At 51.9% G+C, this 19216-nt stretch overlaps 7 protein-coding genes across 7 annotated transcripts; 3 read left to right on the forward strand and 4 right to left on the reverse strand.

Moving 5' to 3' along the window:
* Nucleotides 1–695: 695 nt before the first annotated feature.
* J4E82_006759 (uncharacterized protein) lies at nucleotides 696–1778 on the forward strand (the record flags this gene model as incomplete). The annotated part of the gene is made up of 3 exons (XM_051733014.1): nucleotides 696–919; nucleotides 1015–1399; nucleotides 1452–1778. 3 exons carry the CDS (start codon nucleotides 696–698, stop codon nucleotides 1776–1778), a joined length of 936 nt encoding a protein of 311 aa, XP_051587228.1.
* A 653-nt stretch (nucleotides 1779–2431) lies between these two features.
* J4E82_006760 (uncharacterized protein) lies at nucleotides 2432–4461 on the forward strand (the record flags this gene model as incomplete). The annotated part of the gene is made up of 2 exons (XM_051733015.1): nucleotides 2432–2892; nucleotides 2946–4461. The coding sequence occupies 2 exons, from the start codon at nucleotides 2432–2434 to the stop codon at nucleotides 4459–4461; spliced, it is 1977 nt and encodes a 658-aa protein (XP_051587229.1).
* Nucleotides 4462–4623: 162 nt separating this feature from the next.
* J4E82_006761 (uncharacterized protein) lies at nucleotides 4624–5484 on the reverse strand (the record flags this gene model as incomplete). The annotated part of the gene is made up of 1 exon (XM_051733016.1): nucleotides 4624–5484. The coding sequence occupies one exon, from the start codon at nucleotides 5482–5484 to the stop codon at nucleotides 4624–4626; it is 861 nt and encodes a 286-aa protein (XP_051587230.1).
* Nucleotides 5485–6065: 581 nt separating this feature from the next.
* On the reverse strand, nucleotides 6066–11952 carry J4E82_006762 (uncharacterized protein; the record flags this gene model as incomplete). Its single annotated transcript, XM_051733017.1, has 9 exons — nucleotides 6066–6184; nucleotides 6262–7103; nucleotides 7151–7632; nucleotides 7685–7868; nucleotides 7923–7993; nucleotides 8519–9819; nucleotides 9868–10703; nucleotides 10751–11102; nucleotides 11148–11952. The coding sequence occupies 9 exons, from the start codon at nucleotides 11950–11952 to the stop codon at nucleotides 6066–6068; spliced, it is 4992 nt and encodes a 1663-aa protein (XP_051587231.1).
* Nucleotides 11953–12439: 487 nt separating this feature from the next.
* J4E82_006763 (uncharacterized protein) lies at nucleotides 12440–13701 on the reverse strand (the record flags this gene model as incomplete). The annotated part of the gene is made up of 4 exons (XM_051733018.1): nucleotides 12440–12481; nucleotides 12530–12668; nucleotides 12718–13143; nucleotides 13193–13701. The coding sequence occupies 4 exons, from the start codon at nucleotides 13699–13701 to the stop codon at nucleotides 12440–12442; spliced, it is 1116 nt and encodes a 371-aa protein (XP_051587232.1).
* Nucleotides 13702–14456: 755 nt separating this feature from the next.
* On the forward strand, nucleotides 14457–15725 carry J4E82_006764 (uncharacterized protein; the record flags this gene model as incomplete). Its single annotated transcript, XM_051733019.1, has 1 exon — nucleotides 14457–15725. One exon carries the CDS (start codon nucleotides 14457–14459, stop codon nucleotides 15723–15725), a length of 1269 nt encoding a protein of 422 aa, XP_051587233.1.
* Nucleotides 15726–15757: 32 nt separating this feature from the next.
* Nucleotides 15758–17589, reverse strand: J4E82_006765 (uncharacterized protein; the record flags this gene model as incomplete). Its single annotated transcript, XM_051733020.1, has 4 exons — nucleotides 15758–16125; nucleotides 16177–16602; nucleotides 16653–17366; nucleotides 17421–17589. 4 exons carry the CDS (start codon nucleotides 17587–17589, stop codon nucleotides 15758–15760), a joined length of 1677 nt encoding a protein of 558 aa, XP_051587234.1.
* Between the last annotated feature and the right edge of the window lie 1627 nt (nucleotides 17590–19216).

Raw genomic sequence — 19216 nt, forward strand, 5'->3', positions numbered from 1 at the left:
CCCCCCCCCCCCCCCCCCCCCCCCCCCCCCCCGCCTTGGCTTCGTCGCATTGTCCCACCCATCGTCCCACTTTGTTACCTACCGTGCCTTCGATATTTAAGCCGCCGCACGCAAACCTCCGACTACCCGCACACCGCTGCTAGCTTCAACACAGCCCGGCCGTTTCGGGATCGGGGTCGGAATAAACTCTTGCCAGGGGTCTCTTTAATCAGCTCTCCCCTTCGCATTTCAGAACTTAGCGGTGCGACAAAGAATCGCCGTGCCCTCAGTATCTACTTCATCAGAACCACTGGGATCATGGACTGACACGCTGCGACCCTACGCGCCGAGGCTGCAGGTCCCATTTAAGGCGTCCATCGAATGTCGCGCACCTTCGCTTCCACCCTTGTGGGACCAGTCAAGGCGGCCAACAAGTGCTTTGAATGGCTTAGCGACGCCTCGAATGCCCCTGATCCTATTCGCAAAATGAGAATTACGGGAACGATGCAGGCTGTTAAGAGGCGCAGCACGAACATAGCATGCAGACGATAATGCTGAAATACTCTCAAGTGCCGTGAACCGTGTTTTGCGAAAGTTGCGCTTCATCATCTCTTGAGCATCTAACTGTGACCCTATATTCCCGGAGCCTCCAACCAGCGACCGCAACGACAGTTGAACCTCCAGATTTGCGCTTGCATCACCACACAACGTTCATCATGGCACCAAGACGCGGGGGTGGTAGTGGCGCCGGATATATGACTTCAACATGTTCGGGAGCTTTCATGTCACCACTTGCCCAAGCCAGCCTCGCATACGATGTGGTATTCCTTGTCCTTTTCCTGGGGCTCTCCATCGCGACTTTCTTCGTTCGCAGGAAGAGCGAGGGCGGAAAGAAATTGGTTGGCGTACCCTTCGTCGTCGCACTTTTCTTCCAAGTTCTGTAAGTCTGACTCCTGCATCACATACTCCATAAATGCTGACTGTTCTAAGCTCGCGGCTTTTGGTTCTCATAGGCGAGCTCATGTATCAGTGCAGTGACCTGAGCGTCGACGACTATCTGAATTTATCGGTAGCGTCCAACGTCATGTCCCGCCTGGCTAATTGGATGCTGCTCGTCATCTTCGTCTACATCCTAAACTCGATGCTGCTTAAGCAACTCGAAACTACATCTTCCGGATCGAAGACCGTGTCTTGGATCATCATTGGGGTCATGGCCGCTGTCATGATTGCGGACTTGGCACTTTCCAGCTACGTTTCGATAAGCAGCAAGTACTGGAACTTCGACTTTGCTCTCACGATGATCACTGCACGAGCCTTCTCCCTCACAGTCGATATCTTATGGTTGATTAGCGTCATCATCTCTGCGGCCTTTTCGCTGTCGAATGTCTCTGCATTGAGATCGCGACGCCTACCCGGAGGCGTAAGTTGACGGCAAATACGATCTACTATTGCATCCACTAACAAATTTGTAGGACCTCATCGGCTGGGTAACGGCTCTTTATATCACCTTATTCGTCTACTCCGTATTAGGGATCGTCTTCTCGTCCTTCTACTTCTGGCCTTATGAATCTTCTGTTTCGAATGAGGCAATGATTGCCCTGTCATTCATCTCGGCATTGTCACAAATCCTGACTTTTGTGACTCTGATGTGCATCGCCAAACACATCTCCTGGAGCCAGACGATCGAGAAGACCGAGCCAGTATATGTGCCTGTTATGCAGCAGCAAGCGACGTACGCCTACGGCAATGGCCAGCAGGATTACTACCAGCAAACGCCGGAACTCGTACATGTTAGATGAGAAAATGATGGACGAAGGGGCACAAGTGCTGTGCCGCTGATGTGTTTTCTTTCTATACCACGATATTGTTCCACCATATACCCAAAACCTAGCTCTGGAACGTAATGTCTACACCCTTTGTGTCTTTTACTTCCAGAACCACTCTTCAACCATTCTGCACGATTTACAATTATCCAACCCAAGGGACGTGACATGCGTTCTATACATCGCCAGAAAAAATTGCGAAAGTGTTAATTGTCCTCTATCAAGAGAAGCTCGTCTTGCTAGATTGGCCGAGGCGGCCCAATATCAGTGTTGCCCGGTGAAGTGCACCCTCGAGAATCTAGACCAGCAAGCACACATAATGAGAGCATCTACACTATTGCCTACCTAGTGACGCTTGGCCTCATCGCACTTGAAGCATGCGGTAATCAACTACAGTTGGAATGCTGGCGCCTCTACACATCTCGTAGGATCATGCAGTTACTCGCTTCGGCCCCCATGGCAAGCCATGCAAGGTATGCAGCATGCGCCTCAGCCGCAGCAGGGGCTCAGCCTGTTTGTGGATCCTACCCTGACCTTGGACCACCTTTATCCTCGCCCTCCATATGATCAGTACAACGACGTGATACTTTTAAACACACTAGTAATGCTTGCGCAGCGATTACCCTACAATGGCCGAAGTCGTAGGCCTCGCAGCTAGCATCATTCAGATCGCGGGTGCTGGAGCGAAACTCAGCGTCACATTGTACAACTTCACGAGCTCAGCTGCCCGAGCAGACCAAGACATTAGGGACATCGCCGACGATGTAGAGCTCACGTCCAACGCGCTCGAAAGCGTAGGAAAGCTGTTTGAGTCTGAAGACGCAAAGTCGATCATCTCGACGAAGGCTGTCCAGGACGCCCACAACATAATCAAAAAGTGCCAGGGCGTTTTCGACGAACTATCGGAGATGGTGGAGAAGAGAAGGAAGACAGGAAAGGACGGAAAGAAGACCCTGAGTATGATGGGTAAATTGGCATGGCCGATGAAAGAACAGCGGGTTGAATTACATCGGAAGAGGCTAGAAAGCTTAAAGAACAGTCTTGTACTCTTGTTGCATGTGTTGCAATTGGCGCAAGGTCAGTCGCGAGGGTGAGTCAAGAATTCCACCGCCACGCATGAAATGCAGCTGACAGCAGCCGTAGCAAAATGGAAAAGAGCGTCATGGAAGAAGAGCGCGACAAAATCCGTGAACTTCACCAACGGCAGCAGGACTCAATTAAAAGCCTACAAGCTCTAGAAAGCAGATTTTGCGGTGTTGCAATCGACGACGTAGAGACTCTTCAAGGATCAAGCAACGCCTCCCGTGTTCCAACACTGGAGCTCATGACTAAGGCTCAAACCATGAAACTGCCACCTCTGGAGAAAGACATAGAGTCCCAGACAAACACTGTCACTATCGATATCTCTGCTACAGACGATTCCGATACCTCCGACAGCGACGCCACAATGACGGACGAAGACGATGAGCATATATCTATAGAGGAACTATCAAAAGCTGCGAAGCACGTTAGAAAACTGCTCAGGCGCATTATAGTGCTTCAAAAGAGCCTCGGAAACAACCAAAAGCCCCATCAGAAGCGACGCGTACGCAAAATCTACCAACGCTTTTGCCACAAGTTTGAATCAGGTATCAATGTTACTCAAGCCACGGGACCATCGAGGCATGGGTCTCCGGCCACACGATCTTCGATCGAATGCAATCCTGCATTCTATTTGGGTGACATGGAAGAGGGCACCCTAGAGAACTTTGACTTTGATAGTTTTCTTCATGTCGGGTCTGAGAGCACGCCATTTCCAGTAGTGCCTCAGCAGCAGCAACCAATGTCACCGCTTCCACCACGACAACACCTGAACGAACCGCGACCAGAAGAATTTCATTTCGGTTTTAACCACACCGTATCAAACATGAACTCCGTAGCAGCTTCCTCTTGTGATGCGCGCTTTCAGATCCCTGGTTTCGCTGTACCGGGAGCCTACTTCAGCCCAGTTACATCACCCGCCCTCAATGCCCAGAGCCATCAGTATGCACATCAGCAGTCGCGGAACACGACGTCTAGGAGTTCCACTGGACATTCGCCTATTGATATAGATATGGATATGTTGGGTGAGCCTGCTATGGTTCCACAGGAGCAAGGACGGAGGAGTCTACGGAGTACCAACAAAAGGAACGTACCACGGGCAAATGCCAACGGCCGCGTACGACAGTCCCCCATTGTGAAACCCAACCGGCGAAAAGCAAAAGAGGGATCGCGATTTGAAGAGTTTGATGGAGGAAGGTTACCTGAAGACGGAAGTCTAATGACAAGATCATTGAGAAGCACCCAGAAGCGGAAGCGGTCGCGTCCCATTGTGTCGGATGCCGTTCGTCAGAGGAACACTCACGCCCAGGAGACACCATCGGTTCCAGACGACACGCGTGCCCCAGTGGTGCGCCCTCCGTCGGATGATAAACTGGAGCAAGAAGCCGACCGTCCTCGTGATAACAAGATACGACGTATAAGAAGTACTCTAGATGTCGGTCTCGAAGGTGCATACAGTACTTTGTTACAGAGGGAGAAGAAGAGAAAACAGATATTCGAGATCGAAGAACCTATTGACCCAGGCGACCGAGACGTCGTTGATGTGCTGCTTGAGCAATGGACGGTACCAGAGCATTGAAGGTCATAGTTCGTTCAGTTCTATCTTATGACTTTACGATAGTTATACGCACCAAAACTATCCCAAGGCAACATCATTGATTGATAAGAACCATCACATAATATACTGCCCGTCTACTTCTCACATATTGTTTCTCAATTGCCGTCTCAGTCACCACCATGTTTATAGGTCGACCCAACACTTGGTAACCCTCTGCTTCGCTAACCCAAACGGCTTGTCCCCATTCTCGATCTCGAGAATCTCAGTGTCAAACTCACTAATCACCCTTCCCTTGAACGGCTCTTCAACACCATCACTCCAGAGATACGTTACAGCGTTTGCCATACACTCGATCTGAATGCCTCGGAAGCCCATCAACTTTGCCTCGCGCCTCAACCAACGCGCCGCACCAGACGCAATTTTCTCGCCCTCATAGTCGTGGCGTGTAGACGTGGCATTGCGCATCAACACCTGCCTCGGTGCAGTAGGTTTCCACTCCGAAGGATCTCTCGGGTCGCGCTTCTCCAGAGTACCGTATAACACAGTAAACTCAGGCCACAATTTGAGCAGCGGTCCCATCCTTGCGGGATCAAGCCCATTGAATCCATCATACGATAGAGCTATACTGACCAGTGGAAAATCCATCTGTTGGAGCAATCGCATGCCTTCTGCTTTGCGTCCTTGGGTTTGCTCCACACTAGCTTCTTCTGGCTCATTCGCATCCCAGAACAATTTCCCACCAACTTCTTCGGCCTCTTTGGTTTTGAACTTGTATTCCGTGTCAAAGACACCGTATGAGAGCCCAGAGTTGACTTGGTGTTCCACGAGATATTCCATCTGTGAAGCACCTTTCAAGGCCCAGCGGCCGAGTACCCGGTCTGGCCAAATGTACTGCCAGACTGATGAATGGAAAGCATGGCTGTGAGCCAGAATTGCTGTGGCCCAGGGAATGTGTTTAGGTTCCAGTTTACGTATCTCATAGCGGGGCTTTAGAGACGAGGGGTTGGAGGGAGTAGGTGTCTTTGTGTTGGTTGGTTGGGACATCTTGGCGTTTGTTTTGGCGTGACTTAAACGAGAGACTCAATCCGCCAGTAGGAGGTGATCGTTTCGGACAGATTGGTAATAGAGATGGAGTACTGTACGAGTCAAACAAAACGTATTTAGACGTATCCGCGCTAAAGGACGTTGAGTTTTAGCGATCGACCAACCTACAGACTCGAATGTGAGGCGAGCTGCAACATGTACATTTATTAATGACCAACTTCGCCCGACACCACACAAGTGCCCGCAGTGATGCACAGTATCGGCAACGAATTTTCTCGCAGGCACTCTTGACCATGTTGGGAAAGGAAGGTAATTCCAAGCTACACAAAGCCCTCGGCTACATGCATCAGTGTAACCGACCCACCTACCTAATCTCACTCGCATAAAGTACTGTACCATGTCGTTAGTCGATTGGATAAACCCGAAGGAGCTTAGTTAGAGGACTTTTGCCGGACTTTGGGGCCAAGAAGGTATTGAAATTAAAGCATGCAGCTTGTAGGAAAGTCTCTGTTGTGAATTAGTCATCGGGTCCGCTATATCGTACGAATCGATTCATTACAGGGCGTAAGGCTTATGGCAGATTAGACCAGTCCTTTCCCTTCCTGTAACAATGCGATACCCTGCTCTTTTAATTTGAACTTCTGTATCTTTCCACTAGCGGTCTTGGGATAGTTGTCCACCCAGAATACATACTTCGGCACTGAATCCTGCAGTCAGCGTCGCTCTTACTCGGGTCCGGAGTCTAAGCTTCAAAAGCCTGGGCATACATCGACTTACCTAGGTGATGGCTCAATTTCTCCCGGACCCAACTTCTCACTTCATCTGCAGTCACGTTCCCTTCATCGCCCGCATGTCTGACTACAAACGCTGCAACGATCTCGCCATAACGCTCGTCCGGCAGGCCTACAACGCTAACCTCACTGATAGCAGGATGAGCAAAGAGACAATTCTCTACCTCCAGAGGATGAATGTTCTCGCCTCCTTTGATGATCAAGTCTTTTATCCTGCCAGTAATTTTGATATAGCCTTCTTCGTCCATGGATGCCTCGTCACCAGTGTGCATCCACAACCTTCCGTCTTCATCTGGCTGCAGAACTTCTTCCGTGCGTGCTGTGTCGCCCCAGTATCCTTTCATTACAAGGTAGCCCGATACGGCGAGTTCGCCGCGCTGACCTACGTTGAGGGTTTGCGACCAGTCTGATGGATTGACGACCTTGGCACGAACATGCGGGAGGAGGCGACCAACACTATCGATGCGCTTTTCGATAGGATCATCCGTGGTGGTCATAGCTGATACGGGAGAAGTCTCGGTCATGCCGTAACAGATTGTCAGCTCGGTCAAGTTCAGGTTCTTGTGTAGTTTGCGCATGAGTTCAGAAGGAATCGCAGAGCCTGCTGCGATGCCGGTTCTGAGGTACTGGAAGCCATCTTTAGGCACGGCACCGTGAGCCAGCAGCTCGAGTTCGGCTACAAACATGGTGGGTACCCCGTAAAGGGCTGTGCATTTGTATTCGCGAACGGCTTCGAGTGTGGCGAGGGCGTTGAAGGCTTCGGTTGGAAAGACGATAGCGCTGCCGTGCGTAGCTGTAGCCATGTACCCGAGAATGCATCCAAAGCAACTACGGAGGGTCAGGTAATGTCGATGCTGGGACCCACGAGAACTTACTGGAACAATGGAGGCGGACAGCACACGACGTCGTCCGGTGTCAGCAGCATCCTGTCACCGATGCTATTGCCATTGTTCAAGATACTCTTGTGGCTCAAACAAGCAGCTTTTGGCATGCTCGTCGTCCCAGACGTAAACTGAATGTTCACAATGTCGTCTGGATGTAACCCTTGGTCTTCAAACGCGTTGTCCTGGCCACCATCTTCGATGACGTGCTCGTACCTCTTTAAACTCCTGTACTCATCTAGATCTACCCTCCCTTGCGCGTTGTTTACCAGCACGACATTCTTCAGCGATGGAACAAGTTCGGAGTCGAGGCTCGAGCCGGCGAGATTGGGGATCAAGTGCGTGAGGAGTGAGATGTTGGATCGTGGTTCTTTGCGAGGGAGGTTCGTTTCGGCTCCGATGATGAGATGTGCGGCGTCGAGATGGTTGATAGCGTTAAGGACTTGGGGCGCGTTGAACGAGGGATTCAGTGGTACCTATGTATTTGTTAGCTGCAACTACTTTTTCGTCTAATCGAACTCTACATACCAGTATCGCGCCGAGCTTGAACAGCGCATATGTGAGAGTAGCGAATTCAGCATTGTTCCCCAAGCTAACAGCAACTCGGTCTCCCCTCTTCACGCCAAGCTTCTGCAGTCCTCTTGCAAGCTTGTTCGAGTCGCGATCAAGCGCGTCGTAAGTCAAGCGTATGCGTTGGTGATGTGATATTACTCTACTTAAACGTTAGCCAGCTCGTCCTTGGAGCTTCATTGGGAAGGACATGTACGCGTCACGGTCGCCATGTTGCCTCACAACCCCCGCAAAGTGCTGCGGCACAGTCTTCTCCAGCAATGGCGGCTATTCTAACGTCAGTCTCTACAATCACATTATCGGAAAGCTCGGAAGATACCTCAGTAGGTCCTACACTGTATGCCTGTGTAAGGAGACCTCGTCGCGTGCAATGGGTAGATTTAGGGGACCTTGCAGCACGAGCAAAGAGCGACCGGATCATCTTCGCACGGAGAATGCATCGGATGTAAGGAAAGATATGTGCGCATCGTGAGATCGTTTTCGGTGTGGAGAAAGCTGTTTAGTGAGCCTCATTCGGAACTGAGCCGCGGGCCAGTACATGATTCTGCGGGGTAGCTGTAGGGAGCTAAAGACACGCGGTTTACGTCGGATAGCTAGCCGTCAAGGGTGGGGCTTCCCCCATCGAGACATCAGACATGGTTGTTGAGAGACAACGAACAGCAAAGAACTTCAAACGGTTTCATACACAAGTCTAGTGATGGGAAAGACCAGAAGTAAGGTCTTGAGATGATTCCTGACTCCAAGCGGACCACTCATACCGTATCCCAAATGCTACCTCTCAAACTCAAGTACCCGTCTACTCGCATCGCTAGCCGACCGGTTTCTGGCCGTCTTAATTTCCTCCCCAGTACCTGTAGGTGACAAAAGTTCTTGCGGTGCTTCTCCTTTTGACGCACCCACATCTGCCGTCTCTGCACCTTCTAACAGGTCTAAATCTTTCGCATCAACTTCCTCTTCGTCTTCTTCATCCTCGCGTCCATGCCGTGCCTCTTTGTCCAGCTCCTTCTGTGCTTCATCGTATCTTCTTCTGACCTCAGTCGCGACACGCATGCCGTCGTTGACAATGTTGTCGAGCATGCCTCGCAGGCCCTTTCCAGGTGGCACAACGCCCGCCCCAGCGCCGCCAACAACGCCACCCAATCCGCCACCACCACCGCCCTGTCTTCCAGCATTCGCAAAAGTGGTGAGGTTGTGGAAACTGGAACCTGACGAGAGTGTCTCATCGGCCAGGCGGAAAGATGATGAAAACCCAACTTCGAAGAAGTTCAGTAAGGCGTCGTCTGCAAGGATGACCATGCGGAAAGTAGGCAAGGTTATATGTAAAGGCTTGTTCGGATCCAGCGCAAGGTTTGCCGACTTGGCCTTGTCATTGCGCTCTGCAACGTCTGACTCGGTAGTGTGGTTCGATGGCGTTGGTGACAGTGGGTTTTGTTCTGACTTCTCGAACGTCGTCGGCTTGGCTTTTGGTGTTGCTGGCTCAGAGCCAAAGTCGATCAAGTCATCTTCTTCGTCATCATCGCCAATTGCAAAGTTGTCGACCTCTTCTTGAACCTGCTCGACGGCTTTATTCGTCTGGTTCGATGGATGATCGGGATCGGCATATTCGAAGCAATGTCGAATGAAGGCGGAGACGCTGCTCAAGAACTGTTCGTCTCGACCGACACGTTCTGAGCCTGCCGTAGAACTTATGTCCAGTGAAGACGCGTTTGGAGTCGGGTCGTGGACGCCTCGCCTTGACAAAAACAGTAGGGCTTCTGAGATCCTCAAGATGCCCTCCCGATCTACCCTGCCATCGCCATCGTCATCGTATAGTTCGAAGAAATAGCTGATGTTGGACATGATGTCTTTGGTACCCTTGACATGCGCAAACCCAGTGACAACATTCTGCAGCGATAACGAGTCGGTCATGTCTACATCCCAGCGTCGGAACAAGCGTCGCATAAACTCATGGTCTGCTGGCTCTGGTCCTGATCCCCATGGGGACATTGGTGGTCGTTTTCTCAAGCTGTTCCCAAAGTACGAATGAGGAGACTGGGTACCACTACTTTCCGGTGGAGAGCTCGGTGAATCAGTAATTGCCCACTTCGCGATACCTGAGTCACGGTCAGTAAACACGCGGGTTGATGATATTTCAAACTTACCAGCGAGGAACTCCCTAAAGGCATCGTAATCCATTTGTGTAGGGCTAGGACCGAGTGCCACACGGCCCTTCTCCGCGCTTCCAGATATACCAGTCACAACCTCTGTCGCCTTCATCCTACTCGCCTTTGCCTTGCGATCGGCCTCTTGTTGCATGATCTCTGCTCTTTGTTGTCGTTCGTACAGCACGGCATAGAATTTGTCGTACAGGAACCCGAGGTCATTCACACTCAGCTTCTTGCTATCGGGACCGAGATTACGTATCGACGTGCGCTTAGCGAAACTTTCGATGTTCTCAAGCACGGCATCCTTGTGCTTTGCTCGCTGTTCAGAGATGGTGTTTTGGGTAATGCCAGCAAACTCCTTAAATGCTACTACCATGAGCTCTTGGAAGCGAGTCACAGCTCGCAGTTTAGGATTCTCTGACTTGGGGTGGGCGGACTCATCGAGTCTTGAGAAGTACGACTTCAAGACTGAAATGAAGGAGCCATCGTCTGCGGCATCGAGCAGCTCCTCGCCATTGATGCGCAGGATGGCCAGGCCGATTTGGAAGAGAACTTTTGGGCCTTCGAGGAAGAAAACATCAAGAACGCGGAAAGCAAAGATTAGAGGCATAGAGTTGATATAGAGCGAAAGAAACCAGGGTAATGAGACAACGGACAACTGTACGTCTGATTTGACCAGATGGTCCCATAGTATGGGCATAGTCTTCTCAACCAGCGATTCGAAGACCTTCTGGTCCAGCAAGGTGCCGTACATGGTTTGCGAGTAGTAGCCGGGCAGGAGACGGTCACACAGCACGGAAAGGAGGAAAAAGGCCTGCGATTCGGACATGTAACTTGGTCTGTTAGGTGGGAGAAGCTGCGCATCAAGGGGTACACATACATGAGCAATGCTGCGACCACAATATTCATCGCCTGGCAATAACCAACCTCCTCATTTGTCCAGCTGTATGCCGTCAACACTCGTCGGAGCCGACCAATACCCTCTTCGCTCTGGAAACCCGGGTATTCTGGCAGACTTCTGTTGAGATCCTTTTCAATCTCGTCGATGGCTAACGACTCCCGCCCGGAGAACTTCTGTAGGGTCTCGGTATAGAGGTTTGGGTTCTGTAGGCGCAAGAAGAAGGCACCGGACGTGAGCTCCCACATCTCGCCTCGCAATCGATTCGGCAGACCGACACGGATCAGCTTATGGAAAGTGGGTTGTCGGATGAGGGTCGCGCTTCGTCCGTTGTCTACTACATGTCAGCGATGTCACTGCGCGGGCTGAGCGGATATACCTCTGAGATACTCGCGCCACAGCCGTATCTTTGTCGCGTCCCTGAGTTTCCGCGCGTTGCCTGGGTACTTGAAGATCATGCCTAGGCCGGTATCTGGATGCTCTCGCGCTTGCTTGCCATCCTCCCCGGCCTTCTTCTCCTCGGCGTCTGTGAGAAGATACTCGGAGTAGCATTGCCCCACAACCTTGCGCAGGTTATCCACTTCCTTGATTCCCTCCCGCAGCCCCTTCTTCAGAGCATCGCAGAAGCGCTCGCATGCCTGTCGCGACCCCGCGAGTTGGATCGTAAGCTTCTGGCCAGCAGGCGCCTGCGACTTTGAGTCTGGTATGCCGTTCCACGTCGTGATGGCGAGCGCGAACATGTAACTCTGGCTATGCAGTCTTTCTACCCGTCGTATGCCGCATAGTGGTAATGTGAAACCGTTGCCCGCAGGTCCCGCCCCATGAGTCTGCCCCGTGAAGCTGCTGGAAGAGCTCAGGCTCGCGGTATTGGCAAAGCTCGAGCCCTGTGTAGAGAAGCAGAGATACTGCTCGCTAAGGTGCAGCTTGCCCACATAGTGGTTGCCCTGGCTGCGCTCCTTCTCAGATGTGACGTCGCCGGGGCCCCTCGTGGAATGGTGGGGTTGAAGCGTGAGCTCAGCGGTAATCTCCTGGAGGGGATTCTGCGAGTCGGGGAGCCGGAACTGGTAGCGGAAGAGAGTGGCTTTTGAGGGTCGGCGGTCTGTCGATGCGGGAGCGGCTATGGTATTGAGCGTGGGTTCGATGTACTGCTGGGCCTTCTGCACCAAATTCGAGATGTTGAACATGGCTTCGGGCCGGCCAAGGAGACAAAGCGATTGTCAGTTATACTGTAGTATGTCACTATTCATGCCACATGGCGCGACAAATAGAGCCCTTGGGAAGCGGCTTGAGAGAGACTGGAGCTTTATGCAGGGCCGTCGTTGGCGGAGTTGTCGCACATGCGCCACAGCGCACGGCCACAAGAGCTGAAATGCGGACATGACTAAGACGTGATGCACCAAGTCTGTCTGAGACAATGCCACTTCCCAATCCTGCTTCCTGACCAAGACATGCAAGTTCACCTAGGCATGCGCAGGCATGGAGCGCATCATGTCAACGGTTGATTAATTGAAGATGATGTGGATAGCTATTAGAGCTAGCGTATCGCCTTGAGTCGCCAGACCGACCACAAATTATCGCCCCAGATAGAGAGCATATCTGTTACATGACTATCTTACATCTGTTCAACGTCCCACTCCTCTTCACTCCCCACCAAGTACATCAACCTCTGGCTTATGTGCATGTGTAAGCTCCGTCGACTCGGAGATCGGCACCCTGTGTCTGGTCAGCTTTAGCTCATCAGCCTATCTGGAGATCACTTACAGTGACGTAGGAACTCGCGTCACTAGACAAGAAAGTGACAGCTCCCATCAGATCCTCGGGGCGTCCCATCTTACCAACGGGGATCAGGGAAGTCCACTGCTTCTGGAGATCCGGGTTGTCATCGAGAATCTTCTTGGTCCTACATGGTAATCAGCGACCACACGTTCATCGCCTATTGATTTACTTACAGCGCAGTGAGCATGTATCCGGGCGAGATGCAATTGACGCGAATGCCAGCACCTGCCCATTCAACCGCCAGACTGGATGCTAGATGTCGGACAGCTGCTTTGGCGGCGTTGTATGGAGCCTGTGGTTGCGGAACGTTAACTATGGCTCCCGACATGCTGCCGATCATGACAATGCTTCCCGGTGCCTTCCTCTCCATGAGATGCTTCGCGACAGCGACAGAGTACAGGTAGGTGCCGTCGACATTGACTCCCCAAAGCTTCTGTATGCGGTCATGCGGGTAAGAGATGGCGTCGTAGTTCTCGGTGAAGCCAGCCGATGTAACAAGGTTATCGACCTTGCCGTGCTTCTTCAGAATCTCAGCAAAGGATTGGTTGACAGACGTAGGACTTGAGACATCGCAGAAATGTGCTGTAACCTTGGGGACTCTGTATCTCGGGTCAGTCCAAGCCGAGTAATTGCACACAATGCTCTCACCTCCTGGATCCAGGATTCTCCTTCTGATAGACATCGATGAGACCCTTCGCTGATCGCTCACCCTCTTCCTTGTTCATGTCGACGATGGCTACATCGGCTCCGGAGGTCACCAACGCCTGCGCCATGACCAAACCGAGACCTCGAGCTCCTCCGGTGACAACGGCTACCTTGCCTTCCATGGAGAAGGAGGCCAGGGTGCGCTTGAAATGCTCTCCTCCTCGGCCCACGACGGGATTTGAAGGTGGCAGGTCCTTTTCTTCTGGGTATTCTACGACAATGTCGTCTCGGGTTCGAGCATACTGACCCTCGTGGTCTCCACTCTCACCAGGCTCACCCGATGTTGTTGCCGCATCGACCTCATCATTGTTGGGGTTTTTGTCGAAGCGGCTAGGCGATGAAGTGAAGTGTCGCAGCGAGGAAATGGCTGGCTGTGTTGGTCGGAACGCTGAACGGGGAGCTTGGGCTCGGGCCGCGCGAGCGACTTGACGGAAAACTTGAGACCTGAACATGGCTGTAGTAGAGTGTTCAAATCAATTGAGTGCAGCAAGGGCTGTGGGGAGGCTCTGAATTAAGAGGGTGACTGTAAACGTCAAGTGGGGATGAATATCTATGGTGATTCTAGAAGGCTCTCGGGTCAATGTGAGGGGAGCTTGAATCTCAAGGCACCGTGAAGACGTAAGAAGTGTGAAGTAGGCAAGAGAAAAGACGGATCAAATGCAGACGTCAGAAGAAAAGCTCACAATGCCCAAGCAGCTCCCAATTATTTCGGTCCTTCCAAGAGCTCGAGCTGTCCCCCACCGCGTTTTGTTGATTGACGAAACGCCTCTGACGACAGCTGTATGCAGGGTAAGGGTTTGGCGAGCTCATCCCGCATGTACTCCCACCTCCGCACACTGCATCCTGGGCTTCTGGCCTGTCCTCTACCAGCGTCTCCATATAAATCACACACCGTCGCTGTTGGCACTCCACCTCCAGAGCTACAGTGGAGCCGCCCTAACCGTTTCTCCTCTCCGCACTACACATGGCTGGGGGAAGCTCCAGCAAATCCTGACCGCCTGCTGCCCCACGCTGCAGCCATTCCACTCACCTGGCACAGGACGCGCCTACTCCACGACGCGCAACATTTAGATATTATCAATATCATCGCTCGCCCTGTTGGTACCTTCCAAGATCTCGTCTAAACTCTGCATGGTGATCGCCCTCAACAAGCCGTAATTGTGCTGACCGACGCGCATCCAGCAACGCGGCACCATCGTGACCCGTCATGTTCGAGCTATACCTCCTCACCTTCAATGCTGCCCGGAACCTGGTCGACCCGCAGTCTCTCGCGCCTTCCTTGTTCGATGCCCTTCCCAAAGACACCCCTCTGCCTGACATCGTCGCCATCTCGCTGCAGGAAATCGCACCCATCGCCTACTCGTTCCTCGGAGGATCTTATCTGAAGCCCTACTTTGACCGCGTGACGACCACTGTCCAGCTTGCCGCAGACCTCCGCAGCAATGGCAGCGAACCGCTCCAACACATTGCGACGCGCAGCCTGGGCATGACCGCCCTGATGCTGTTCGCGAAACCCCACGTCACACAGAGGATACAATGGATACAATCGGCAGGCGCTGGTGTCGGCTTCTCCAACATGGGAAACAAGGGCGCAGTAGCCATGCGCGTTGGCCTGTCCTGCCCAGGCTCCGATGACACGCTGGATCTGACTTTCGCCGCTGCTCATCTCGCGCCCATGGAGAGTAACGTGGATGCAAGGAACAAAGACTGGGAAAATCTGGTCCGGAACTTGGTCTTCGTCAACAGCGACGACTCCCCATACAGTTCGAGTGAAGAGAGGCCGCTGCTTGACTCCTCGTCCGAGACCCCAGCCGACCACAACGGCCTCTTCACACCTGGCAACCACGTCTTCTTCTACGGAGATCTCAACTACCGCACGCACGATACCCCGCCAGATGAAGGAGCGCATGAATCCTATCCTCAGCCCACCGCGTCCGAGTCTTCGCCACAGCATTACTCGCAATTGCTGAAGAAAGACCAGCTGATGAGAGAGAAGGACGCCAAACGCACGCTACATGGTTTCCAGGAACTGCCTATCAATTTCCCACCTACATACAAGTACGCCACTCCACACGGCAAGAATACAGGAGACAATGATTCGTGGGAATGGTCCAAGCACCGATATCCCTCGTGGTGTGATCGTATTCTCTATCTTCCGTCTGGATCTGCATCAGACCTAGAACCCCAGATTTATACTGCTTTACCGGTACAGCCGACATCGGATCATCGACCGGTAGCTCTCTCGGTTCGCGTTGACGAGAAGCCTATCAAGCTGGACGTAAATGATGTTCTGTCCCGGCCACCCTTCGAGATCAACCCACAGTGGAAAGCCAGAAGGGACGCCGCTCGACGATGGGAGCTTATTGTAGGCGTCATGTCCTATCTCGCCCTGACCGGGAAGGGCCGAATCATTCTCATCACTTTCGTGGGTGTGGCTATGGGCAGTTTGTTCCTAGCTGGGTCACTAACCAGGTGATCTTGGCGACAGCCCAAGTCACATAGCTCCTGCTACAATTGATTCATTCCTATCCCGTAGTGGTTCCAGCTCCAATTCCACTGCTCTTTGAGATGCTTAATCGACGCTCCCGCCGGCATGCCTGTGGCTTGCACCTCTTCTAGAAATTCGATCATCTCGCATCGAACTTGCTCATCCTGCAGTACGGTGCCAAACTTGTGTATTGTATAAGCGGCTTTCCATTGCGCAGAAATACAGTGCGTATTGCACCGAGCAATAGCTATCATTTCTCTCAACCCTCTCAGCACTTCATCGTGTGCAGAATCTGCGATGATTATCCCACGTGCGTCTTGCGTGTTTATCCTAGGGTTATTGACTGCAAGTGCGATGCGGCATATCCGCAGGTGTTGGTTCGCATCCGCTGTAGGCAAGTCAGCAAGCAATTCGCAGGCTAGCGATTACTTTGACTCACCGTGACAAGCACTCGAGAACCACAGTTGCGGAGGGGTTCCCGCGGCGTGCGAGTTTTCTTCTTGGTAGAAGAAGGCATCAAAACTGGCGGGACGTCTCCGTTCCCACTCGTCAACCAGACTGTGAAGATAGAGCCAATTGTCCATTGTGCGCATGCCTTTCTGCGCCCACTGCAGGATGCGCGCACTCAGCCATAATATACGGTTGCTCCATGAGGCTTCATCAACCGGTGAGGCCAGCGCTGGTAGAATGAACGACTCATAGTCGATACGCAGACTTGGTTGATTGAGTAATGCTTGGCTAACCTCAGCATGCACATGTAGTACTAGAGCAGCCTGTACCACAGGACTAGCCATGTCGAAAACCCAGCCTTCAGGGCCATAGAAGAGCTCAAATGTGGAGAGGTGTGTCTGCCCCTGTGTACCGGCTAGTTGACTGTCAGCAGAATAACACATATCCTGGCTCATGTTGACATACAGTGAAAATCTTCAAAATTCCGCAATAGCATCGCAGCCACCAAAGTCGCTTCGTCTTCTATTCTTCCCTTTTCTGCGAGATGCGGTATGAGACTCTGCAGTATTCTTTCGTGGTACTCATACGGTCTAGTGGGGAAATACGGATCGAAGCGTAAAATACACTGCCCGGATATCATGAAGATGGCGTTCATGAGCATCGGACTTGCCAGTGCAAGTTTCGGGACAACTTTCTTAAAGATGCTTGTAGAACTAGTTATGTCTAGCGATTCTGCTGCTTTATCAACCCAGTATCGGAATAGATACGCTTCAGTGGGGTCAGTTATCGGCCATGCTACTAGTGAACTTTGGCTTGCGGCAATGCTCGGATTTGGCGACGGGAGATCAGAATGCCAAGTCTCTAGCAGGGACTCGTCCAGGCTGGAGAGACTTGATACTGAGCCAGGTGCTGGGCTTGTATGTCGCCAAATATGCAATGGAAGCTGCCATGAGCTGTGTATGCTTTGCGGTGCTGCAGGTACGAGCGATCGACCAGACCAGGCTCCACTCGTCGGACGCGTGCGTTGGTCCCTCGCCCTCGGGGCTTTTCTTGTTTCCAACTGTGGAATCTTCTTAGCTGACCTCGAGCGAGCCATATGTTTCGGTGCCCTCCTCCTATCGGCGCTTCCAGGGTTCTCAAACTCTTCAGCAACAAGTGACGATTCGTCCACGAAATCATCTGCAGGAAATTCGTTAACATGGTCCACTCGATATCGCTTTTCCCTGTACGTACAGTTTGCCGGCGTACCAACCCACTTCTGCCCTGCACCGAAGAAGTAGTCGTACTTCTTGATGTCTGCTCTAGTAGCTTGACTTTCCAAATCAGGAAACACACCATGTCGAAAGCGAACTTTGTAGTTGGGTCTCCTTGGTGGGGCGGGATCTGACCAAGACGACGACATGCTTTAGAAGAAAGAGCTTATACACAACAAATCGAAGCTTGTATGTCTTGGCACCAACGACGGCAAGTAGGTATCATGCAATCGTGCTCAAAAGAACAAGTCGACCTATCTCGGTAAGTTCCTCCAAGTCTGATGTGGAAAGAAGAAAGCAAGAAGCAAGTAGGAAGAAAGCCGACGCTGTTTCGTATCAACAAACAGGAAAGTCCGCCGCTTCAAATGGGGATATGTACTCCATGTCACAGCACTATGATGCGGGGTGTGGGAGACACACATGCACGTCGTCTGCTTTGATGACCGTTTCGCTACATCCGGTTCATCGGCGCTATTTGCTCTTCTCATCGTTCTTCCCGAGATTATTCAGCGCAATAGCGGTATGATGGGCGTGAGTGACAGCGAGGCTTGTAGGTGCTTGTGCTACAGCCTGTCTATGTTCGAGGCATTTGGTAAGCGGGATTTATTTACGTACGCTATTCGTAGTGGAATTTGAGATGCGCATAGGAACATGTGGTTATGCTAACACAGGGTTGTATACGAGGTGGCTGAACCGTGGGTTAGTGGAAAGCACGAAATGTATGCCCGTTCGAGGTAGGTGAGGCAGCAGATAGGATGAATTGGCTATGGGAAGATATTGTGGCTGGCTGGTAGACCGGCTCAGCCTTGGCTAGCCACTGTGTTGATTGGATATGGTACTAGGATCGTGGGTAAAGACATGCATTATCCTCTCATCCCATCTTCCTCAACAACACACACCATCGCACTGCTATCCGCTCTAACACCACCAACCACTACTGCTGATTTGCTCAACTAACCAAGCTTTTCTCACACGGGTAGGGCTGCATGCACCTCGAGCCTCCTCCTCCTTCTAGAAACAATCATCCACGCACCACAAGACAGTGTCGAGTAAGCAACATCGCTATCCAGCTATTGGTTCGTCGGACCGTGTGACTGCATATCCTGTTCATCAGCCCGTCATGTATACCCTTTTCAGCTCGACTGCGCTACTGTCGCGCTGCCACGTGACGTCGTCTCTCGCACGGATAACGGTCTCGGTAGTTTTCGACGGCCATTCTGCTTTTGTCAGCATAGGTATTTTCGGGGAGTCACAAGTCAGAAATAGACGGATGTTTGTAGGCGTGCGGAGGTGTGACTAAGGTAGTTTGTACTACGTTGCGCTCTCCTTCTATAGGTGACTTTGGGCATGTTGGAGTTGATTACGCAGCAGTCTTCACCGAGAGTCAGCCGGGTTTGTTGTGCATAAAAGAGGAGGGTGGAATGGATAGCGATCAGTCATCTCATATTGTCAGTCATGCGCCTGTTGGTATGCAGCATACTGCGTCTATACAGTAGCATCTTCTCTTACTTCCAGACAAAGAACGCCTACGGGATGATACTCACCGCACGTGACTGGACTGAGCAGAACCTTGGAAGGAGCCTCGGTAAGATCCAGGTTGCATATCGACTCGCCGTTCCAGACTGTTCACGATGGTGGAGACCTGGAGAGCTTTTCCGATAGAATGACGTAGGTAAATAAGCGTCTTCCGTTCCCGCAAAGCCACGTCTCGCGCTTTTTCTCGCTAGCTACTCACCGTTTTTTATGGACCCTCTTGTCGATGACACTAACTAAGGC

The sequence above is a fragment of the Alternaria postmessia genome (genome assembly GCF_024291825.1).
Source record: "Alternaria postmessia strain BMP 2775 chromosome Unknown scaffold_41, whole genome shotgun sequence".
Taxonomy (NCBI): domain Eukaryota; kingdom Fungi; phylum Ascomycota; class Dothideomycetes; order Pleosporales; family Pleosporaceae; genus Alternaria; species Alternaria postmessia.